Source organism: Halichoerus grypus, chromosome 10 (assembly GCF_964656455.1).
Source record: "Halichoerus grypus chromosome 10, mHalGry1.hap1.1, whole genome shotgun sequence".
Taxonomy (NCBI): domain Eukaryota; kingdom Metazoa; phylum Chordata; class Mammalia; order Carnivora; family Phocidae; genus Halichoerus; species Halichoerus grypus.
Window position 1 is genome coordinate 69,801,591 of NC_135721.1, and position 26,219 is coordinate 69,827,809.

Genomic DNA, 26,219 nt, shown 5'->3' on the forward strand with positions numbered 1-26,219 from the left:
GGTAGTAAAAGTCCATGCATTTTGCAGCAGTAAGCTGGCCTTGCCTGTAGTCCCTGATTGCAGGGCTCTTCTGACAGGAATGTGCAGTGTCCCTATGAATTGGAGTATTCTGTGTGTACGGCAAAGTTTGGCTCTCTATTCTGATGGGAAAAGGACCATATGAGGGTTTTTAGAAGTATGTACATAGTGGTAAGGATTGGTGCCTCCCCTTTTCTCCTCCATCATTTTGGATGTGAATTGGCCAATAAATAAAAACTCATTCAATCATTCAACAATGATTTATTGAGGTCATACTATATTCTAGGCTTTGTAATAGTTGTTGGGTATACAAAAAGTGCCAAGACAGATGAAGCCTCTGCCCTGATGGAACTTAGATTCTAGTTGAAGAGACAATGTTGGATAATGTTAGGTGGTGTTAGTAGTATACAGAATGATAAAGCAGGCCAAATAGAGAGTAATGTTTTAGAAAGGGTGTGGTTGAGAAAGGATGGAGGGGATGGCCTTGTGAGAGATATAGGAGACATCTATGGACGGCTATCAAGGAGCTCAGTCTTTTGTGGAGAAAAGGCTAGCTAGCATCCATTAATCCTTGGCAATAACACATCTGTAGAGCTGTGCGGTACTGGTCATATATGAGAGGACTGACCCAATGCTTTGGGCTGGAGTAGTCAGGGGACGCTTCGTGGGGGTAGGCAGCACTTAGCTGCAACTTGAGGGATAAATAAAGTTTGGAAAGACAGAAAAGAAGGATGAACCATGAGAGACTATGGACTCTGAGAAACAAACTGAGGGTTCTAGAGGGGAGGGGGGTGGGGGGATGGGTTAGCCTGGTGATGGGTATTAAAGAGGGCACGTTCTGCATGGAGCACTGGGTGTTACGCACAAACAATGACTCATGGAACACTACATCAAAAACTAATGATGTAATGTATGGTGATTAACATAACATAATAAAATTAAATTTAAAAAAAAGAAGGAATTTCCTGTGGAAACAAAAGAGATGAACAAATGCATTTAAAGTAAAAGGACCATGAAGCAGGCAGATGAAGGGGGAGAAACTGAGTCCCAGCTAAAAAGAAGATACACGCTGAGGACGACGACTGCATTAAGATAGATTGGGTTTGGTAAGATTAGAAAAAAGAAATTAAGGCAGGGGAGTTCAGGCCTACTACCATAGTAAAGAGTAAGCCATAAGAGATTTTGAGCAGCAGAGTGACAAGATGACAATGATCTGGGCTGTAGATTGACCAGGAGGAGGGTACAGACTATACACTCAAGGGAGACCTGCTGAGGGGCAGCTTCTGTAATCCCAGGGTACAGTAATGGTGGCCCCTGGAGGACTGGGGAGGCATGGTTCAACTGGGGACACATTTCCAAAAAAGAGATATGTGATTTACGTCTAGGTGAGACATGGACCCAAGGGACTGCAGGGATTTTTGACCCTCACCTCTAGTAACCCCCAAAGCCTTCCTTCTCCCATGCCTCCCCTAACCACCTCCCACAGAGAACCAACCATCCTGCAGATGGGGCCAGAAGTCCTTTTACACAGGGGCTGGTGATTATTGGAAAGAAATTATTAGCTATCTCCCTGGCTGTCAGTATTGTAAGGATCTAAGGATGTTGTCATGACTACAGAAATGTTTGGGCACAGTGGAAATTATACAATTGTTTTTTTATCAGTTAGATGTCTAGCAGAGCCAACTCTGCCTTCCATTGTCAATGCTAGGAAAACTATGGTCAGATTTTCCTTCTGAAATGCTGAAGTTCAGGATGAGATTTCAGCCTGAGCATGTCAGCTCAAGGAGGGCAAAAACCTCCTCTTAACTGAGGGCCTGATCATCAAGAAGGTGATGTTTTCATACTGCTCACCTCCCCTCCTCATTCCTCTAACCTGTTCCCTGTGTTTTCTCCTACAAGCAGCCTGGGTCTTTTCCATCAGCAAGACTATTACTTGATCCATCAGTGTACATCAATATGTTCAGGTCTTGATGTTCTTCTTCCTAGAGGAATTTCCATTTTTAAAAGAGATGCCTAGAAAAGGCAATGTGAAACCCAAGAATTGATAATGATAGACTCCAGGTATGGAGGTTTCTGGAGAGAGACGTAAGTCCCAAAGGATCCACTTCAATAGCACCTAGACAACCATACTCAACCCACTTGTGGATTCTCTGAATTGTTTTCTCATTGCATATACCCTCTCATGAGGTAGGTGTGTCCTCACCTCGTTAATTTTGAACTAAGGCCTGTCTGTCATCACCAGAAGTCAGATGTAAAGACAAGTCTAGCGAGGGTTCAGAGTGAAACAAGTCTCAGATGAGCTGTGTGAAGCTCAGCCCTGATGTCTTCCTCAGTGCTAGCATAGCTCCCACTTCCCCCAACAGTGATGACTGATCCTTTTAGGTCTCAGTTTCTTCATCTGCAAAATGGACATAATATGCTTAAAGAGGTCAATGAGAAGAGGAAACTGGACTACACATCCTCTAAGATCTCTTCCAACTCTCTAGTCTAAACCGTGATCTTCACAAACCGGGGGCTCCCAGTGTGGCTGCCGGTTCAGCCTATTCAGACCCAGCATGAGGCACATTGCATGGAAGGAGAAATTCTTTCTGCAAATGGGAAAATACAGCATCCTGCAGAACACTGTATTTCCCAGATCAGGCTCCTCTTCTCCAGGATTCATGTAGACCTTTCAAGAGCTGACATCCTCCAGGTACATTAAGAACTTAAACCAGCTAGAAATTTACTCTTCAATTAGGAACAGCAGAAGCTCAACTCCTGGAATTAAAGGACAGGCATAGGATCCATCACTGCCACTTCAGTCCCTCACACGTGAGCATAGCCAGCCTCAGCAGAGGCCGGGAGACCATGGAAGAGGGGGTGAGGCTTAAAAGGCAGACAGCAGTCGGCAGCCGCTGGAGCTGGCCTGGGAGGGCCAGACCCCAGCAGGGGCTGCCTCAGGCACAGGCAGGAGGAGCGACAACTCCAACAGCAAACCTGAAGGGCATCAGGCAAAGCAGCACCTCCATGAAAAATGAACTCCTGCCTCATCTTGCACCACTGCAGTCTCAATGTTGGGAGGTTTAAAGGGTGTTTTTGTCTTTTGCAGACCCTTTTACATTTGCAATTATCCCTGGGAGACACCACACATTAAGAGGTTGGAGCTAACACAGGACTCTCCCTAAGGATTGGGGGCAGCCCCTGGAGGCCAGGATGGGCAGCCGGGGCAGGCAGGACAAAGATGGAGCGAGGGCGACACAAGAGAACTCTAGTTACCAGATTCTGTGCTACTCCAAGGTGGGAACTAGATTGTCTTCATAGCTAGATCCCCAACTCCGGGCATTATAAAGAAAAAAAGGCACTCAGCTCTTCATTTTTCCTTTTAGAGGACGCTGGCTGTGCAGCTCTCCTGCACCTGGTTCTCGCCTCCCTTTAATACCTGTTGAGGGACCCACTTTTTCCTTGCTGCCCTCATTTATCTCATCTGTTTTTTCTTTCACAATGTGTGTTCATAGGCTGTCGGCTAAGAACAAAGACATGAAAACCTAGGCATGTTCTAGCAGAATGGCCCCGTTGCTCCCAAACTCTCGACATGCCCATCTGGGAAGAGGTCTTCCCCAGGCATGGGTGCAGAAGGAACGCAGCCCCGGGGACTCACCAGACAGCTCATATCAAGTGGCTCAGGACTGGGGAGCAATGAAGTGGCGGGAGATGTCACCACCTGATTCTGCTGTCAAAAAATCCACAGCAAGGGCTGTGTTTAATTCATCTCTGGGCCCCCATGGGGCACAGGGTTTGCACATAGTAGGCCCTTAATGAAAATGCAGGTCTGAGTTTGAACCTGTCCATCTGGGTAGGGGAAGGGAAGAAGCTGTTGTTTTTAGAGGACTATCTGAGGGCATTACGGAGTGTGAACGCTGAAGTGACAAATGCTTTAAGGAAGAATATCTTCATCTGTAGCAGACATTACAAAAATGTTCTGCTGTGGCTTAATCATGAGTTCACCCATAGAGAACACCCTGCAAAAAAACATTCAGTTCAAGAGACAGTGAGCTCCTCCCTCACCAGTTTGGGTTTCAAAGATAGCAGTGCAAGGAAGACAGCAGGATGTTCTGGGGGGTGGGGGCTGCGGGGAAGAAATCAGGTGACCCCCCCTTAACCAAGCTCAACCATCGAGGTCTCTTTGGACAAGGAACAAACCACAGGAGCCAAGTGGACACAGAGTCAATCTGCAAGACACCAAGAAGAGCCATAGACCCAGCTTCCAGCCCTGGTCCTACCAGTGAGAACCAGACCCCTCTGGGCCTCAAGCACAATGAGGAGAAAAACCATGTTCCTCTCTACTTCCAAAGGTTGTCGTAAAGAAGGAAAAGAAAGGGAGAAGATAAAACAGGGTATGGGACTGCTTTTAAAGTCTGAAGCAGCAAAAAGAGCAAGAACTGCTAACTGGAAGAGGCTCTGATGGATGATATGGGGATGAGTAACAGGAATTGTAACTTAGAAAGAAAGCACTTGCACTTGGTATTAGTTGATACTGTCTTACAAAAGTCCTGCGGGAGGGGCGCCTGGGTGGCTCAGTCGTTAAGCGTCTGCCTTCGGCTCAGGTCATGATCCCAGGGTCCTGGGATCGAGCCCCGCATGGGGCTCCTTGCTCAGCGGGAAGCCTGCTTCTCCCTCTCCCACTCCCCCTCCTTGTGTTCCCTCTCTCGCTGTGTCTCTGTCAAATAAATAAATAAAAAATCTTTAAAAAAAAAAAAAAAGTCCTGTGAGATATTTTCTGATGGCACCACTTTATGGGTGGTAAATTTGAGGTTCATGGATGGTGACTGAATTGCCCAACCTCACAAAATGTGACTAAGAAACGATCCTGGGGCACGAAAAATAGGGAAACTGGTATTTATTGAGCATCTATTCATCTCATCTTCCAATCTGCCAAAAATAGTATGCGTGTATCTTACCCAATTTACAAATGAGGATTTTGAAGCTCAGAGATTATGTACTTGATAGAATGGAAGCCAGGAATGTCTGCCTCCAACCCAGTTCATCCCACTTTCTGGCACACCACAGCGGGGAAGGTGTAGAGCATGGATGAAGCCAACATAATGTACTCAGTGTTCTGAGCACAAGACTGACACCTTATTAATGTTTGCCATTTGGAACTTGTGATCATCTACTCAGGCTGAGTCAAAGTGTACCTAAGAAATAACTTCCTAAATAATTAATATTAGAAATGAGTCGTGAGGAAGGGTGTACAAACTGTTTAAAATATTAACTCTTTTGTGACTCCCCTATGTATTTTAAAAGTAACTGCTTGCCACAAATTGGTAGCTTGATTCAAGTTATTCTTACATTGGCATCCAAGCAGGTCCCAAAAGGTTGCCACTTGGCAATGCTGTGTTGGCAGTGAATCTAACCCAGAGAGAACTTTAGATTTTAAAAGTCCTTATGTAGCCAATGTGCTATAACAGAAAGAACATTGCAGGAAAGGCACAGGACCCAGAGTGCAAAGTTCAGATGCCATTCCTTCCACTTTCTAGCAGACAAGTCAAGAAAACGGAGGCTTCGAAAGTTTCAGTTATCCATAAAATGGAGCTAATACTACCTTTCTCCTAGAGTGTGAGCAGGACTAAAGGACTTCCATACAGGAAGGCCTTTACAACGCGGCCTAACCCTTGCTAAGGTAATTGTTTAACTATGTGTTAACTATGATTCTTTCTGGTTTGAGTCTAGAAATACGATTTTTTTTTAATGTCTGTGAGCACTGCCTCCCTTATCTCTAAGATGCGAATCATAATCATGCTCATCTCAGAAATTCACTGTCAGGTCACATGACATAACACGCAATAGCTTTGTCAATCATATGTGCTACACACGTGTAAGCCAAGGTCTGTTGCAGTCCTTCCTTCATCAGAGAGACGTCTGGATCAGAACTGTGACCTGTGTAACCAGCTCTTAAGACTGCAGTTACTTCCCAAAGTAGTCCTCTGGTCTACTGTCATTGTAGTTAGCCTCTCACCTGGTCCAAGCCAGACACTGGTCTCTACGTCCCCTAAGCAGGAAGAGACGGCTCTAAAACCTGCCACTTGGTCTTCTTCAAGTCCCTTTCTCAACCTATGTGAAGCAGCTAGCAACCCCCACACTTCCTCATGGAGGGGCATGGGAAGGGCATATTCACAATCGTCCCCAGATGCCCTTCTCGCAAGATCTCTACACCATTTTTGTGTTCAATTTGCATGAGAGGTTAAGAACTATGTAACTGGAATGTAGCATCTCTCATCCCTTGGTGTCTCAGGCAAAACCAACATGGATATCCTGTTACATGAGATATGCCCTAGCTAAGGATACAAAGGTATCCGACAGCATGCTCTGAATTGGAAGCACAAATGACATCAACAGTGACAGCTAGCTGCACATTAGCCCATCATAAACTTTAATTTTTTTTTACATTCAGGCCTGTTTTGTCTAATATTTTTCTTCAGTTTCCTTGATTCAGTTTGCCATTAGAGCATATGATTTTTTTGTACCCAGCCATGGTATGTGTAGAGGTTAATAGTTGGGCTGGGAGCATGAATCTTACTCTGTGGCTAACATATTCCATACAATTTTAGAGGAGTTACTCAGATTCTCTTACCTTACCTCTCAAGGTGGTCATCTAAAGGGGGCCACCCTAAAAGCTCTGAAGATGCAAGTAGAAAGTGAGCCAAAGTTCACTTGACACAATGATCCCTCCTTGGGTTCAGCTAACTTGCTGGAGTGGCTTATAGAACTCAAAGAAACATTTTGCTTACTAGCTACCAGCTTATCATAAAGGGATATAACTCAGGAACAGCCAGGTGGAATAGATGCATAGGGCAAGGTGTGAGGAAAAGATTTAGAGCTTCCATGACCACCACTCTCTCCAAATCTCTACATGTTCATCAACCCAGAAGTTCTGCACAATGAAGGGGGACAAACATGAAATATTTGTTTCTTATTATAAATTTCAGTATCACGCCCCTGATGAAGCAACCCTTCCAGGCATTTAGTTGGACAGATTTCCAGAGGTAAGGAGCCAAGTGCTTAGCTATACAGTCCATTCATTCCTCTGTGGCAACCTTCATAATGAATGACAGTCAGTCATTATGCTAAGCCTGATAATATTAACAGCCCCAAATTTATAGAGTCAGAAAGATGTGGACTCAACCTCCAGCTCTTCCCTCCTTATGTGTAGCTTTGTGAAAATTACTGGACCTCTATCAGCTAAGCCTCCTCCGCTCTGATATGAGTATGGTAATGATACCTGTCTCCTAAGGTAGAGAAGAGGAATAAATAAAACGATCAATGTTAAGTGCTTGGTGTGGTGCCTGGTGCATAGGAAATGTTCAATAAATGTTGACCATTATTATTAATCCTATACCTATCTAGAGCAACACAACACAAATCTATTACCATTTCCACCTGGCAGCCCTTCAGAATTACAGGCTTCTTTTTCCAAGCAAAATATCTTACACATTGGACAATATGGTCTTGATTCTTCACCCCAACAGGGGGGAAAAAAAAAAAGCAAACATACATCCCAAATAACCTTATTTATAAAGTAGATACACATACAATTGCAGTATTAATGTGCACATGACAAAATATACACAAAAAATATTTTGAAGCATGAAACCAAGATGAATAAACAATACGCTTTTAAGTTTACATCTTGTTTCATTATATAATATTTTATATGGCACAAAAAGCCTATTTTGCTCTCACTAATTATAGTGAAAATATTTTTAGAGAAAGCAATGTCATAGGATGTGCTTCATTATTTTTTAATCCTTAGTTTAACACTGGAGAAGCAGCTCACAGGTCGTATCAATACTAGCTTTCAAGGTCTGTCAAAGCTGAGAACAAAGTGTCACTAAAATAAGTAGATCTCATGGAAGACGAGCCTACAGTAGTACTCTGAGTCATCAGACTCAGTGTTCAATCCTATACTTTCATGCTAATGTGTTTATGAAATTCAGGTAGGAAATTTTCTTCCCTAATGTCAATCAGATGTTCTTACAAACTACCTGGAAGATACTGCATTTTTATATTTCCAGTGAATGTGTTCAAAACCCAGTGAAAAAACTTGAACAGGTTAGAAAGTTGTTTCCATAATTTTAAAATATATGAGTTTTCATCAATGATGACATGTATCATTTTCAGCAATAAATTAACTATTTCCATTCTTTTTTTTCCAAATTGTCCCTACATAGCATAAATTTCTTCAAATGCATTGTTTTCCTTCTCATTATTAATATATCACCTTTCCGGGGTGCCTGGGTGGCTCAGTTGGTTAAGCAACTGCCTTCAGCTCAGGTCATGATCCCGGGGTCCTGGGATCAAGTCCCGCATTGGGCTCCCTGCTCAGCAGGGAATCTGCTTCTCCCTCTGCCTCTGCCTGCCACTCCCCCTGCTTGTGCGCTCTCTTTCTCTGTCTCTGTGTCAAATAAATAAAAAAAAAAAATTATATATATCACCTTTCCCTTAAAGAGACAAATCTAAAGTGCCTAATTTAAAAATATCTGCTCTGTAGCATTATTTCTGAATTCATTTGTTATCACAGAAAATATAAACCTATCTAGATCACTTTTATTTTTGTTAAAAATGTCTAAGTCTTCAATTTTGTCAATTCTTTGCAGTAATTTTCCTTGAGATGACCCACAAACTTCTAGGTGATAATATAATCAGGACCCAGAAACACAGAATCAGACAGGCAAGAAGGTTGATTCAGGCACCTTTATCAGAAGTAGCCAAAGGAAATTAGAGAGAGGGTGCAAGAAGAATCTGGGAAAGGTAGCTGTGGCTTCCTGGTGTTGCAACAGAGTACAAGGAGCCTCGGGCAGCAGATAACAGACCCACCCACTCTGGCATCATGGAGGTCCCACAGGGACAACATTGACCTGGATGTGGAAATGCCATTTCAGTACCCATGAGAACTGGAAAGAAGCAGGACATGGTCCAGGTCCTAGGGGAACCTGGAAATCATGCAGGGTCTTGGTGCAACTGGAATACAAAGCTGGAGAAAGACCAAGAACAGTGCCTGAACATGGTGCTAAGGTTTCCTGTAAGGTGCATCTTATCATTTCCCTGAGTACAAGATGAAGGATCAGAGTCATAGAGACATCACCTAACGCTCTTAAGGCCCCATGTCTTAAGAAGTGGTACAGGCAGTACTTGAACCCAGATCCTCTAGCACTGGAGATGCTAGTTTCAAAAGCTTTGCTCTATGCTCTAAGAAGAGGACCAGAGCCTGATTATTAAGCCAGGATATTAGGTCAAAACAGAATATGCAGCCACGTTAACAGGGCTGAGCTCTTTAAAATCCTGCTCTTGGGCTCATTAATTCCGCCCCCATTACTAAAGAGTCTATTTTCCATGGAGGCTGGCGGGGAGGGGGGCGGAGTTTAAGCTGAATATGTGTTAAATGGACCCAGTTTTTGAAGTTAGGAGATGGGGGAGGCAGGAAACCAGGCTCTCCACTATCTCATGTAATTCTTTACATAAAGTCATTGTACAGAGAAACTGAGGCTCTGAAAAAGCAAGTGAAGTACTCAGTATCATCCAGCTGGTAAGAGGAAAGGCATTCAAGTCCAGGGTCCCTAATCTTAAGTACAAGCCCCTTTTCATTGTACCACAGCTTCTTACACACTGCCATCTAACTCCAAGATTGTGGGATTCTACACCTAACAATCTTTACTTAGTGATTCAGAGAGTACACATTAGCTAGCTAGCATCTTATATAGTGGTGACGTATGTAAAAATTCAAATTCCCAATTGGTAAGGCTCTGTGGTAAATAGAAATCTCAGTATCAGTGAGCCCAAGATAGGAAGTCTTTTCGTGTATTAATCAAGCACAATCTATTCTCCTGCTTATCCATCATTGGATAACTATTTTCTCCCAGAGTGGTCAGGAGGAAGAAGTTCATTTTATCTAGGAGACTAAATAATATAATTAAAATGTAAAAAGAAAAAAAAAAAAGACTCAATTAGGTGCAAACAAATTCCCTATCATGGGAAACCAATTAGAAGGTAGAAAAAGGAGTTCAATTTCAACAATCAGCCTTAGCTTGTAGGAAACGTGCTTTGGCAAAAATTATAGACCCCTAACCTGAACACATAATCGGCAGTATACCCTTCCTAAATCAAATTTGCCTAAAGCATCTCAATTGGGTCCTCCAGTCCCTGGCATGAACTCTATTTCGGCCTCAGTTCACAGATTAAAAGAGCTGATTCGCACAGTCTCAGAACTGATCATTCCCTGCCAAGAATTGCATTCTTGGCTAGCATGTGTGATGGAGAGGGTCTTTCTTTCCTGACTTTTCTCAGTTCAGTGGATTATGCATTAGGGTCTCAACCACCAATTGGTTTATCCTGACCACCACTATTAAGCCCAGGGTTATGGGATGGTGAATACATGGGCTACCTCTGCTCAGAGAGTCCTCAAGTCATACTTCCTCTTTCAGCACCTTAAGGTGACTTCCAATCACTTCCCCATCAAGTCCACATTCCCCTACGTAGTTGTAAAGGTCCTTAAGATACTGCCTCCTCCTTCCCTTTCTGTTCCATCTTCCTCTGTCCCCCACAGCCCTCCTGTGGTCAAGCCACTTGCATTCACTTCTCTCATTCAGGCCAATAAAGCTCTATACTCACCCAGAAATCTGGTTTTCTTTCCTTCCTACAAGAAGTCCTCCATGACTGTTCCAACCCACATTGTTCTCCCCTTCTCTGAATTCCTAAAACAATAAGTAACATACAGTTTAGCACTACACCAGTCTGAGTATTTCATCTGTACTAGCCTGAACTCAATTGACCTGCAAGCTTTCTGAAGCCAGGAGATGGTCTTTGGTATGCTCTCTTGGACGGGACAGAGTTGTATGGAAGGAAGGCATATGGTCCAAAGCAATACAAGTAAGAGCACACACAGTTTTAGAGACAACGACTCATTAATAAAAGCACTAATGATGTTTACAACAATGAGCCTCAGAGCTGTGGAGTCACCTGTCCATAAAAGGCAAGTATAGCCCTTGCTTTGGCAGCAATATACTAAAAGGCAAGTCCATTATCTTGTTACGTGGCAGCACATAGTGGGAATTTTTCCCATCAATAGAAGGAACCTCACTAAGTTTACCCCGACAGAAGCAGTGCCCATTTTCATTCCTGTGACCTAAAGATTAGCAACAGTTCAGCATGAAACGTGTTAACACCAGCTCAGAATGTGAAACTCGCTGTTGAGAGGGGATAACTGTAAGCTTTTCTTTAGAAGATCCTTTTGCAGAACTTAAATTTGCTGACATTTTACCCTCAGGCCTTTACCTGTTTTTGAAGATAAACCACAGTTGAGTGAATCAAAATAATTTTGCAGCAGTCATTTGACCAAAGCAAACCCATTGAGACATAGGAGCTCCCAGGTGATTACCCCTCCAGCCTCCATCAGACATGAATTTATTGGTCAAAGGGGAAAAATGAATTGAAAACTAAGTGTTCGTTCGAACTCCATTTCCCGAGTTATCTCAGGGTCATGGAGAGTCTTAGCTATAGAGTTATCACCAATAATCCATCTCACTAGATGGTCACTAGATCTTCTTAAGTGTCTTAAACCTAGCAGTACTGGAATAATTTTAACCATTTTGCTGTGTATTTTCTATAAAAACCAAAGATTTCAATGTGCAACTATAGACATTTATAGATATCCCTTAAGTATTGTGGCTTCAGAAGCTCATGCTATTGATATTAAATAATGTACCATTCTCATTGACAATCATAAATTCTTCCCTCCTTCAATGCTGTAAAAGTCATACTCATTCATTAAGAGAGCCAGGTTACCATCCATATAATGTCAAAAACATCAGGCGTGATGAACACAGGTAGCGAATGATTCCTTTTCTTGTGCTCATCTCTTAACAGCACATAGCACATAGCCTGGCCTGATAAACACCAAGCATATTATATGTGCCAACCACTGTGCCAACACTGAGTTTTCAGGAAAAACATGATTTTTGCATCCATACCATTCACAATCTAGTTGAAGAAAATGATATTAAATAAATAAACACAAAATGTATAGTTTAGAATTTTGATGGGTGCTAAAAAGAAAAAAATGCTAAAGAAGACATGATTATACTGGGACTAAATCAGAGGCCTTAATTTAAATTGGCAGTCAGGGAGCTCTTCACTGAAAAAATGACATTTGCAACTGACCCCTGAAGCATCAGTTGGGAGGGACCAAGCAAGGAGTGGGTGGTGAGCCTTCCATATAGAGCATGTCCAAATGCCAATTTAGTGTATGTGAGGAAATGACTGAAAGCCACTGGGGCTCAAGTGCAGTGGGAGGATGGCATGAGATAGGGTCCAAGAGTAGGTAGTAAGAAATATAAATTCTATAATGGAAATGAACTAAAGAAAAGCAGAAGACTAAAACAATCTGATTTATTTTTTTTTGTTTTAAGAATGCTCTGGATGCTGTATGGAGAATGGGTTAGAAAAGGACAAGACTATGTGTATGGGAAGCAGGAGTCTATTGCAGAGATCTAGAGGAAAGATGATGATGGCTTATTCTAGGAGGGTATCAGTAGTGTTGGAAGACATTGTATGGAATCAAGAAATCTTTTGGAAATGGAAACTAAGAGGATTTTGAGATGTACTGATGTTGGGGAGTGAGGGTGAAGAAGACAAGTGTAACTGTCACGTTTATAACACACAACTGATAGATGGTAGTGCTATTTTTGAGAAAGAATTGAGGAGGAGCGGTTTGATGGAAGTAGTGAGTGAACAAATTTAGTTTGCTCTGTCAGTGGGACATTCAGAAGAATATATAAAGAAACTTGAATTAGAGACAGACTATAGCAGTCAGAAGTCAAGTATGAACCTATGAGTTGTCACCATATTGATAGTACTTAAAGCCATGGGAAAGGAGATCTTCCCAGCAAGATTATAAAGAAAAAAGGCAAAAGGCTCAGGGTAAAGATGGAGGAGGAGGGAGTCAAAAATAAAATAAAAAGGAGTAAGAAGAACAAAACAAAAGAGTGCAAAATGACAGAAACTAACAGGAAAGGGAAAAAGTACTGAATTCTCCTAAAAGATGTTTTAAAAAGAGAGAGAATTTAAATTGCTCATTAGATTTATTGGTTATGGATTGGTGCATTTGGCACATAACAAAGTAAGCTCTGGTGGAGAGATGTACCATGAAAAAACTTGGAGGAGGTTGAAGAGGAATGGGATAGAAGAAAATGAAGACAAAAGATACAGACAACTCTTTCTAGAAACTTTACAATAAAGGAAGGAAGAGAAACAGGGCAGGCTGGGCTGCAACTGGAAACAGATTTGGAGTAAAGGGTAACAGCAACCAATAGGGAATCTATGTAAATGTGAGATTCAGTGCAAGTTGGTATTTGTCTTAGCCTAGGTGCTCTAAAACATGTCTGAGGAAGGACTTATATGGGAGTAGTTTATTTTTATACTCAAACCCAGAGAAAGAGATTGGATGACTAAGGAGAAGAAAACAAAGAGGGAAAGCCACCTCAGGAATTTATTATCAGCTCATCACCACCAGGTAATGGGGGGTTCAGTCATGCTAGAGTCCCTCTTAAGTGTCATTTAGAATATATTCAGAATTCTTCACCCAAAGAATGGAAGAGAGGAGTTGACCACTAGTCAAAAGTTGCCCTGTGGGGTATTAACTCTCTTGCACTTCCTGATTTGTATTGTACATGTCTCTGAATGGTAGAGAAGTTTCCTTTAAGCGTCCCACTCAGAGGTGGTAGAGAAGTCCAGGGCAAAAAATGAGACAATCAGTATAACTGCAACCAATGTCTGCCAAGTTAAGTCTGTATGTAGCTAGTTGCTATGGTAACAGCTAGAGTAAAAGATGGACCAAAAGGATGTGAAGCAGGGCACAAAGGTGTCTGACAGAATGTCTACCTTGATATTCATGCACACCACATCCTTTCCAGTCTAGAGAGATGAAATGCATTGTGTCTAGCTCATGACAGAGCTGGCACATAGGTTCTACTGATTCCTGGCCTCCAGACTTCCCTGTGTCTGTTTAAGATTAATTACTCTAGGTAGCAGCGATACTGGACAAGTAAATTAACTGAATAAGGATTTTTATATATTCTCGGTGACATATTTAAAAAAAGTTTTAGAAACATCAATTAACTCAATATTTTATGAGCACATACTACATTCAAAATCTGTACATGGTAGTATAGATTGTCAGAGAATATTAAATATGGTCCTTGCTTTAATATCTCATTAAGGGAATAGTGTATAGACACATGAGAAGAGATCTAAAAATGGCAGAAGACTGGATATGATTAAATAACAAATGTGGAATAGGACTGTGTCAAGCTAGTATATACTTATTTATGGCAATGTTTCTGTTTAGAATGAGTAGAATCTCAGAGATTAGGGAAAGCAACTATGAAAGCCATTTGTTTTGGTAGAAACCTCAAAACCCCAGTATTAGCAGAAACTCTATCTGGGTAGACAAACTAGAGGTCATTTTTACTTTCTTCTGTAAATGTTTCCATATTTTCCATAACTCCCACAATAAACATGTATTACTTTTATATTCAAAGAGTATTTTTAACATAACCAAAGGATGAGGAACAACTAGAATTCTCACCCATTGCTGATGGCAATGCATAATGGTGCAGCCACTTTGGAAAACAGTTTGGCAGTTTCTAATAAAGCTAAACATACACTTACCACACAACCCAGCAATCCTACTCATAGGTATTTGCCCAAGATAAAGAAAAATGTTCTCTCTCCCCCTCTCTCTCACATGTGCACAGACATGTGTGCATACACACCACCACCACCACCAATGTTTAAAGCAGCTTTTTTTTTAATTATCACAAAAACTGGAAACGACCTACATGTCCTTCAAATGGTGAATGGATCAACTGTGGTACATCCATACAATGGAATCCTATTTAGCAATTAAAAAAAAACAATGAACTAGGGGCGCCCGAGTGGCTCAGTTGTTGGGCGTCTGCCTTCGGCTCAGGTCATGATCTCAGGGTCCTGGGATCGAGCCCCGCATCGGGCTCCCTGCTTGGCGGGAAGCCTGCTTCTCCCTCTCCCACTCCCCCTGCTTGTGTTCCCTCTCTCGCTGTGTCTCTCTCTGTCAAAAGAATGAAATCTTTAAAAAAAAAAAAAAAAATGAACTATTGATACACACCACATGATGGAAGAATGTCAAATGCATTATACTGTGTCAAAGAAGCCAGATTCAAGAAGTTCTGTAATATATAATTGCACTGATGTAACACTTTGGAGAAGGCAAAATTATAGGAACAGAAACTGACCAAAACAGAGGCGGACCATATAAAGGGCTGTTGAGTAATGAAAAGAATTGACCAAGATAGATTCTGCATGGATCACTGAGAACCAAGAGGGAATAAAACATCTGAGAACAATTAGAGAAGCCATAGGCAGAATTCACGGACTCTGAATATAGAAGCAAAGATACCACAGTCTAGAGTCATAAACCCAAAAGGACAAATGATCCTTCACAATGATGTATGTACCAGTGAAGATTCTTTAGATTGCAAGTGACCAAGACCAACTCTGGCTTGAGTAAGCCACATAGAGAAGAAAAATGGTGGTGAGAAGGATTCTGAGAAACTCACAAGAGAGGGAAATGCTAGAGACCAGGGTGTCAAACAACTCTCATGTGCCTTGAAAACCTTCACCACTGCTGTGGCAGCCAGGTCCACCCAAATTTCAATCAGCTTAATGCAGGTGCAAGTGGATATCACCTCACCTGGCCTTGCAGACCTCTCATTTCCTGTCCTGGGTCTCCTCACTCACTAGGCACTCATATAGCATGCAAGCCATAAGTAAGGAGTTAACACCATAGGGACACATCTGACCAATAGGAAATAGTAGTCCATGAATAAATGTTTTCCCTTTTCCCCCATTCAGAACAACAGTTCTGAGATCCATTTTGAAAGTCTCCTAAATCAAGTACTTGGCATTAAGGACCAGTAACCAGGAGCAGTGGCCAACTCAACAACTTATCTTTGTATTGATTATCTTTCTCCCCCGTTTTATTACTGATGTCACAAACTCTCTAAACTCATTATCAAAGATACCATCTACAGGCCAGGTTTCATGTCAGTCTCTGCTTTCTGGGGAACACAGGACAAAATAAGCAGACCTTGGGAAGGATCCATTATAGCTCTGGACATTTCAGCTATAGAAATTTATGGACTGTCTCTTAAGGGTGATGTCATCAGTGGACTCAGTGCTAACCAACCTCCAACCACATCCCAGGAGACAGTCTGATTCACCGAGATTAGGTTATATGCGTATTCTGGGGTCAAAGGGCATGGAACCTCATGTTCTAATCTCAACAGAATCACTTGGATTGGGGAAGGGGCAGTTCTCCAAAGACTGTGAGAAGGCAGGAAACAAGGGATGATTTAGGAACATTTTGTTACCTAGTTACAATTTGCTTTTGGATGTTAATGTACCTTAAAAAAAAAAAAGAGTATTGTGCATTGTGTCTGAAGTGTAAGTTTCTTTACTCTAAGGAATCAGTATTTTGCTAGACCTTGGTTACAGCCTTAAAATAGAAAATGTAAGCATGTGGCAGGTGTATTACGGGATTTTCTGGTGGGTTTTTCTGCTAGCTCAAAACTGTTACTTTGAATTTGGAAAGCTTATATCATAGTAATTGTTAAGATAGCCAGGTTCTTTTTTTCCTCATTCTAATTCTGTCTCTCTCTAGGTTAATATCCAACACAGGTATTAAGCACTTACCGGCTGTTCACAAGGTTCAATCTCTCCAAAAGGTTCTACTGTAAGTGTTTCCTTGAGTGTTGACTTAGTAGATGTCTTGCCCAATGGCCTCGGGGCCTATAATATGCACTGCTTAACCTAGATCCTCCCAATAGGTCACTCTGGGTAAGCAGAGGTAGGAAGGCAAGCAGGAAGTACCCTTAGTTTTATCTGAAAGCCCGCTAAGCTCAGTTTGGAGACAGTCAGCAGTCTCCTCAATAAGACCATTTCAACAGAGCCAGCTTGTAGCAAATCAAGAAGGGCCTCCTCTCTTCACTATTTAGTGCTTTACATACCACCCCTACAAATACCCTCCTCACCCGTCTTCCCTCACCCTCACCTCTTCCCTCCTGAATTCTCATATGACCCTAGGCATAAAGAAACTGGCTGACGATTCACAAATTCACACTGTTAGCAAGATAATCTATTTGCCTTTTCTCAAGACATCTGTATTTTCAAAGAGGAGGAAAAAAGGCCATGTGTTATGCCAAGTTTACTTTCAATAGTGAAATTGTAAGAATCTAGACAGACCCAAAAGGAAATGGTAAGGAAGGGGTATAAAGAGCTAAGGAAAAGGGGGAAGAAAGGAGAGAGGGAGGGAGAGAAAAAGAATCTCTCAACATTTCTCAAATTGTTCCAGGCAGTTTACTACTCCTGCATACAGTGTATTTGTTAAATCTGACCCAACAGGGAAGCTTGATGGGGGATGAGGGACACAACCCAAAAAATGAGACTTTCTCCATCCCTCCATTCAGAAATAGAATGATACAACTTTTCTGTGACCCAAGGGGAATAGAAGGAAGTAAACTGGCTGTGAGAGGGGGACTGAAATGGGAGGAAGCTAAAGGCCCAAGTATGGTGAATGGAGAAGTTCCATATGGAGGTGAAAGGTCAGCGTTAGTGGCTTTGTCATAGTGAGCAGGGAAGGATAATAAAGGAGTGTCTCAGAACCTTAACACGGTGAAATTAGCTAAGAAAATGTCCAGAGACAAGAGACTACGAGAAATTGCAATTTCATTTTTAGGCACTGACACACTGAAGGGAAACTAGATGTCTTTTATTTCCCTAACTTTGAACTCATCATCTCTCAGAATACTAACTGTTCCAACATTGCCTCAGCTAAAGACCACATCATGCCCAGGAAACGAAATGTGGGGAGGTTACAGGAGTGGAGCTGGCATAAAGACCTAATGCATCTGTACTTTCTTCTAGAGACATTCAAGATAATATCAACATCCACACAGTTGAAAGAAATTCTTTCATGGGGCTGAGTTTTGAAAGTATGATTTTGTAAGTAAAGAAAAAAACTCCAGTGGAGTAACATTTGGTTTCTGATTTAATCATCTTTCCCCTAACAGGATGCTCCTTTTGTGTTTGGGTAACTTTGGCTTTTCGCCATTTAAATTTCTGCTTCAGTATTTTTCTCTCATTTCCCATCTTTACATTTCAGAATCACAACATGGAGTCATGTTAATAATTTATGATTCTGCGGTGCGATTCAAATATTTAAAATTGCTCTTTGAATGATGGTCTCCTGTGATGCAACATCTGTTCTGAAGGACAGAATAACTCATGCATCAGTAAAGCTAGTTATTGCCTAGCAAGGCTTTTGTTGCCCCAAGAAAAAGACCAAGGAGGAGGCTGAATTTGGGAGATTTTCCCTCATAACCATGCCAAGCAGCTCCTATTCAACCCCATGCTGGGCGTGAGATGACCTCTTTTTTCTTGAAACAATCACATTTTTTAGTGAGCTTGAGTTACTCCCTCTGACTTTTGGGAATGTTTTTAAATGCACTCCGTGCCATTAATGGACTCCTTTGTAATCGTTTGTGCTAGTAGCCTGGGTGGCAGTTTATCCACCGCCCAAGATGGCCCAGAAAGAGAGAGCCTGGGGCTACCCAGGTGTCTGTGGGATCTACGGAAGTTAAATAAACAGAATGGCATTTGGGAAACGGGTAACTGCCATTACATCTGTAAGGAAAACATTTTATCCTCCCACTTCAGAAATTGTTGCATTTTTTAAAAATATACCAGTGTGTGTGCTTAAAATATGCCATTATGTACAAAAGGTTAAGTTCCAGCCAAGGAAGAATTTCAGTCATTTTCAAAACAGTAACATGATTCAGAGAATACCTAGCAGTATGAAAAAGAAAAGGGGCGGGGAGGGGGGATGGGGAGAGAAACAGTAGAGATGAGGACATGCTAAAGATTAAAGCTAAGCACAGCATTTGATGTAAATTAATTAGAGCAATAGGAAAGGTTTCAAAGAGACTAGCAGAGACAAAGCAAGTATGAAGGAAAAAAATTAAAAAATCAAAGGCATGTATTCAGAGTACATGGTATTAGGACAACAATTTTAACCGAGTAATACCTAATCCTTCCCTTTAATACACTCACAACATTCGGAATTTATGTGCACCTGTATTAGAATGAGTCGATGGGGTATGGGAAATATGAGAGAAGGGGAAAGCAAAAGAAATGGATTAAAATATAAACAGAATAAAAAGTGTGCAAAATAGGGGCGCCTGGGTGGCTCAGTTGGTTAAGCGACTGCCTTCGGCTCAGGTCATGATCCCGGAGTCCCGGGATCGAGTCCCACATCGGGCTCCCTGCTCGGCAGGGAGTCTGCTTCTCCCTCTAACCCTACCCCCTCTTGCGCTCTCTCTCTCATTCTCTCTCTCTCTCAAATAAATAAATAAAAATCTTTAAAAAAAAATAAAAAAAATAAAATTAAAAAAAAAAAAAGTGTGCAAAATAAAAACAATTATCCTAAAAGGGAAGAAGGAATGATTTACTCTGACTGGCCTGTGACGTGAGGGTTGAAGGAACAGTTAAAGGAGGGAAAGGTGGCCGAGAAAGGAAGTTGTGCCTAGGATGGGGCTTTAACAGGGAAGTGTGATGTAGCCAGGCAAAGGGCAAGCAGAGGAAACAATCATCAAGGCTATTAAGGTTAAAAAAAAAAAAAAAAAAAAGGAGGAGGAGGAAAGATAGAAGGAGTTCGGGGGAAAAGAGGGAGTCCCTGAGTAACAGCAGCCTGGCGGGTTAGAGCACAAATAGACAGTGAACGGATTGCCAGGCTACATTATGGAAGGAGACTAGTGATAAATGTCATCAGCTGTACCTGGATATCCCTGCTTCTTTAAATCTTGCTCTAAACATCTTTAAATATAGTGGTTCTAAGTTACTTAATGTTACCATGTGGCAAATCTATTAACAGAGTATTTTATAAAAATATATCATTAAGTGGGAGTGTGCAGACTGCTCACAGTTTTCTACTATGACACACATTCTTTTTGTCCAGAACGTAAGACAGAAGGCAAGGATCCTGACCTAAAAAGGCCTTACCTCTCCCCAAGTGTAGGCAAAGGACCTGAGGAAATAAGAACTTAGGACACAGCCTCACACACCCAAACCTACAAAGGAAATGTGCAGATCATGGCTGCTCTTCTCGGACTTCTGTTCATGGACACTGCGTGGCTCCCCGGAATTTAGAACATACTCTCCCAAAGAGGAGAGCTTTCTTAAGAGCCAATACTTCTCAGACACGTCTCTAAAGGATAAATTCACTTTTGTGAGAACAAAATCTATTTTTCTTGACCTCAGATGGTCCTTAATCCATAGATAATGGAATTGGAAAATCCATACTCAAGACAGTTTAAGACTCCAGTTGTTCTTAGTTGGGGTGACACATCTGGATGCAGGGGCCTTCTCCCACTAAGGACATCCAAGTGTGCTCAGAAAAAGCAGTATGGCTAAATGGCACTGACGACTGAGAGAGTTTTCTATGCAGTGGCACTTTTCAAATCTTCAGTCCCTGTTCTAAAAAAAATTTATCATATATATATATACACACACATACATATACATATATATATCACATGCACACACACAATTTTTTTAAATAGCCCAATAATAATAAAGGATTATCAGATACTGGGCTAGTGTCTCAGAGGAAAATGAGCAATAAAGGTCCACCATGTTGAGGCCTCTGAGCCCTTTCCCACCCCCGCACTGCAACCACAGGGTCTGAACGGGGAAAACATCGAGCTATGACTGACCAAAAGAATGGCCTCAATTCAGAAAAAAAATAAAATGAGCTTCCATGTGTATCAGCTCCCACCATGTCCCAGCCATAGGAGAGGCTCACTCCATGTGCATTTCCTCCTTTCCTCAATTGCTTCCATCTCACTTGCCTGCCTCAGTGAGCTTTAATAGGCCAGGTCCCCCCAGTCCCCTCACTCTTTAGGCTGTGAGCAGATTCTGCTTCTGGAGCCTCCTGAGCCTCTACTGAGGCCACAAACACATAAAGATCAAAGAAAACCATGATCCAGTTATTCTTTAGATGATGCTTTGCCCAGGTTGTCCTTGTCATTGTGGTCATTGTCGTCATCGTCGTCATCATCAGGTTTTCAAACCAGCACTGTATCTCTTAAGAGACTAAGGGTATACATAATCAATGTCAGCTTCTCTTTGTTAGTAGTTTGAGTGTTACAGCCTAATGTAAAGCCCAGGGCCAGAGTTCTGGACATCACTTTTTTTGTATGTGTAATGATCCATCACTGACATCAAAAACTTCCACCCCCTCCCCATATGATGGTATCTGTTGACTGAGAAAAATCCATAAAGACAAAAGGCTACTTCAAATACAGTAATTCTTTTAAATCCATCTATATATTATTTAATCATAGCAAGATCTATTTGCAGGAAATTTATGTACAGAAAAATCTAGTCTACAGAAACATAGGTGGAGCCCACCTGGATTTACATACCCCTTTGTGTTAGGGGAAGGGTCAGCCAAATCCAGCCCATGAACTAGTACTGGTTTATACAAGTGAACATTTTGATGACAGGGAACACTGACACTAACCTAAATTAAGCAAGATGGTACCCTGCCCAGAAGAAAAAAAAAAATCCATGCTTTTCAATAGACCTCTATTTAAAAAAAAAAAAAAGTACTCTATTATTATAAGTTTGGTCAAAACCTTTGTCAACGTTGTTTAGTACATACCTATATAAAATACCTATGTAGTATTCTCCATTTTGTCTCTTGGCCCACAAAACCTAAAATGTCCTGCCTGGCCCTTTACAGAGAAAGTTTGCTGATCCCTGTGGTGGACTGAAAATCCCAGGGAACTACATCCCACAGGTTAGGGGCAGCTGTCGCCGCAATTCACTACCAGGGACAGGCTGACAAAGACGTGAGCAGGCTAGATAGCTGGGGTCCAGCCAGGGAGTTGCAAGGCAGGTGGGATGCGGGGGTACACAGCCACTCTTTGGCCATCAGAACCCACCAAATGGTTGCTGAGGTTTAAAAAGATTTACCTTGCTCCTGTCTGGATTTTTTTATGTAAACTGGTTTTCAGGAGGAAGGAAAAAAAACATACGGTTGCTGTCCTGTGATTGTAAGTGTTTCTAGCTACCCACTGCAAGCCGGAAAATAAAAGTCCAGAATATGCAGGAGCCTCTCGGGGTCAGCTTTTCAAACACTGTTATTTGTAAACCCACTGAGCCTGACAAGGAAAAGGATCTGACAGCAAATCAAGAGCAGGTAGTCAAAGGCTCTTCAGGCTAAGCTCTCCCGACCTTGGATTTTGTTTTTGTTTTCAGGCCCATCCAGGAGCACAGCAGTGCAGAGCTGTCGGCCCAAGGTGTCCTTGGTCTCCCCTAACCTGCTCGCTGTCCTTTGCACAATCAGGCTGACTGTTCCACATCCAGCCCCCATCAGCCGCAGAGGCCCCTCCTGTTCCCACTCACACTACTGCGCCCTGCCACAGCCCACAGTCTCTGTAATTGATTTCTCTTCCTTTCTGGCTTAACCCAGAGCCACCTCCACAAACCTCCAATAACCAGGTCCCTGTGGGTCACAGGAGATGTTCAGGTTGTCTGATAGCTTAATTAGATCACTTTTTGATGACAGCCAGGCCTGCTGCTATGGGTGAGCATGGGTGAGAGGCTTAAGGCCTTAGAGAAAGCGGATACAAAATGTTGTCTTATAAACACTTGTCCAATAATTGCATGATTTCGGTCCTTCAGGATGGGAAACACCTTTGTCTTATCCCCCCATGGCACCATCTCTGCACACTAATGATGTGCGTGAAGACCATACAGGATCCAGGTGGTAAGCCTAAGTGTGCCTTTTCAAAATTTTTTTCCCCTCTGGAAGGTAATACATGCACATAACGCAAACTTCAAACATCACATGAGGTCATACAGTGATAAATCAGCCTCCCTCCCACTCTTGTCCCTGAGCCTTACGGGTGGCATTTTATTTATGCCAACAACCTGCAATGTCTGACCTTGCCCCAGTGCTTCCAATTATGAAACCCCTGCATTGTTTGCATCTGACATTATTGGTTTTTTAATGGGCCTTTTATTTCAGATGGCTGAATAAGAACGGCATTCAAGAAATACACAGCTGCGCATTCAATGGAACCCAACTAGATGAGCTGTAAGTAGCCCTGACTATTCTTCCAGGCCATTTAGAGGGAAATGGCTCTTACAACAGTGATATTTATGTGGCTTTGTGTTTCCCTTCTTCTCTGCTGAACTCCATCCCCAGGAATCTAAGTGATAACAATAATTTGGAAGAATTGCCTAATGATGTTTTCCACGGAGCCTCTGGACCAGTCATTCTGTAAGTAGCTTCCCCTGTTTCCATGTGCTAGAGATCAACATGTACAAGTTAGGAGTCAACTTTCTCCAATTCAGAGAGGTTTCCCATATAGGGTTGGCAATGAAGGTCAGTTTTTATCTGTCATCTACAAAGACTTCCAGGGACAATTTCGGGCTGATCTACGTCCTGACTTTCAATAGTGTAACAGCAACAGTAACAGCAACTATTATTTAATGAGCACTTACCAAGCCCCAGACAGTGTTTTAAAAGCTTAAAATGAGTTTTCGAATTTAATCCTCATAAAACCTCTGTGGTAGGATCTGTTGTTCCCATTTTAGAGAAGGAAAAACTGGCTTCCATGGAGGTGTTAACTAACTCATCCCAAGTCATGCAAATTTTGGAGCATGTATTTAACACCAAACTGGTCTGACTCAGCGCAGGTTCTTAACTCCTCTGCCATACATTTCTTCCCTGGAAGGGAAAGCACAGGTCTCCTTCCTCACCTTCAATGTCCAGGAGTATCTTTCCCTGAGAGATCCCCCCACACACTTATTTTTAGATCCTCTTTGCCTCGATTCAGATCTCTTGGGCTCCATTCAGTGCCCCACAGCCCTGCAGCAGCACCCCTCCTCCCGGTGCTTGCTTCCTCGTCTCCATCTCTCCCTCCACGAGGAACCATCCCCATTTCTCTTCTCATGGGCCCCTGACTTTCCACTAGGGTCAGGCCAGCTGCCACCCCTTCCCTGGCCACCTCAGCCAATAGTGAATTCTTCCTCCTGTGACTTCTACAGCCGTCACGGTGGCAGGGACCCCAATCTCCAAGAGCTTTTAAAAACTGTTTTCCTGGGCTCTCAGCAAGACCTACCCCATCTACTGATGAAATGTACTGCAGGAAGGAAGGGACCAAGAAGGAAGAAGTCAGATGTAAGAAGAAATAGTGAGCACCGAAATAAACATACGGGAAAAAATCTCAAGTTTTACTAGATGATCCTTCTATGGCCTGCCCAAGGTCAATTTTGGCATTGAGAGCCACTAGACTGCACCTCGTGTTTGGCAATTAATATAGGCTCCCACGTGTGGTTACGTCTCTCCTTCCCTCCCATCTGTCAACATAACTTTCCTTTTCACTCAAAAGCTTATATTCTCCTGCAGGTTGGAACCTAGCGTATCTCTAGCATTAGACCATGTATGGTAGAGCAGAAACTCCACAAATGGTTATTATTGACAATAGAGCGTGTGTTTGACCCATATACAGGATTCTGCCTCTTTGAAAAGTTCAACGGTTATTTTAGTATGCCTGCCTTGAGATGGGCAATATATGCAAAAGAAGGAAGTGTCAGTATGATTAAAGCAGAGAGGCCAGAGCAGACGACCTTGATTTAACCATTCCTTCGCCTCCCTAAGCCTCCATCTCCTCACGGAAAGCTTATATTCTCCTGAGAGTCAGACAATAACTAAATATACACCCTAAAATAGCAGGTCACAATGTGTGCTAGGAAGTACCAGGTAGTTGCCAAACATAAGAGTGCCAGGCATATGGTCCATGTGCTCTAATATACCAAGTACTTAGAACTTGTAATGCTTAATGTTTCCTCCTCTTCAAGGACTTGGGAGACAAACAGAGACAGTGCTGTTGATGTCTCTGACCGCCCCAAGAGCAGTTTGTCAATTTCCCTTACCTGAAAGTCCTAGGGATTTTGAATATTCCTAAAGCACCTCTATCTGTTACGGCAGAATGTGTCTGTGGTGGGATAGGTTTCCATATGTTACTTGTACTGGGTATACTATTAAATCATAGCTCCTTAACCACTCCGCTACCGCCAACATTCGAGTTGGACTGGATCCTCAACCAGCTCATTATCCAGGCAACCAAAACCAGAAATTTAAAGTGACCTGCTGAACATCAGACTGCCACCATAAGTGGCAGAGCTTGAACCAGAAACTAGGTCTTCTGCCTTACATTCCATGTATTCCCACCATATCATGTTGTCTAAAGCATATAAATACGTCTAATCAAACAACTAAAAGTTATACAGTTGGCTGTGAACAACAACAGAGGGTGAAAATATTTGTAAGCACCAGACTCCCAGCCTAAGAACACCAGTAAATGATAAGCACAGACCACACAGAAGCACATCTCCTACAGGTGCATCATCAGGCCCCAGGCTGAGGCACCGTGCCATGTGTCTCATCTGAGCATCTAATGGAGAACATGGACATGAATCCCTCAGCCAGTCCTGCCACGTATGCCATCAGGAAGTGGGATGTCACCATCACAAGCAGCTCCACAGGGTCCTCAAGTTACAGGTGCATTTTTCGACCCTTTTACCACAGGAACGGATCTGGCCAGAATGAAGTGAGTAACATTTACAGAAAATCCAAAGGAATTATCAAGCACTTGCCATGACTTAAAAGGGTAGAGGGTGATAATACACTCCCACATCCTTTCATCGCAATGCATGAGGATATATGTGCAAGTCCTGGCCAACAGCCCAGCCTATAACTGCTAGTCTCCTTCTCCTCCCCTTAGGGGCAAGAGGATTGATCACTTCAACATCGAGCCTCCCTTACTGGGGCTTTCAGGTTAGTCTGCAGAGGTCCTTCCAATCTCTGCTTGCTCAACTAGGATTCTATGGCCTATGCCATTTCTCACTCCTACAACCTGATGTGCCAACCCCAGCCAAACCCTGGCCTGAGAGCTGCTTGCTGAGGTGTGTGCAGAGAACGAGCCCACCCCAGGTGCTAACAGGTTGATGAGTAGGAGAGGTGCACTCTGTTCAGACTGCTTTTGCAGAGTAGATGCTCGGGC

The 26,219-nt window shown here is 42.5% G+C and overlaps 1 protein-coding gene across 1 annotated transcript in view; it reads left to right on the forward strand.

Annotated features, from left to right (window-relative positions):
* FSHR (follicle stimulating hormone receptor) overlaps nucleotides 1-26,219 on the forward strand; it is a 164,149-nt gene that overhangs the window by 122,710 nt on the left and 15,220 nt on the right. The window contains exons 5-8 of the mRNA XM_036069209.2: nucleotides 16,748-16,819; nucleotides 18,010-18,087; nucleotides 23,177-23,245; nucleotides 23,357-23,431. Coding sequence (XP_035925102.1) covers nucleotides 16,748-16,819; nucleotides 18,010-18,087; nucleotides 23,177-23,245; nucleotides 23,357-23,431 — 294 coding nt within the window. The remainder of the gene's footprint in view (nucleotides 1-16,747; nucleotides 16,820-18,009; nucleotides 18,088-23,176; nucleotides 23,246-23,356; nucleotides 23,432-26,219) is intronic.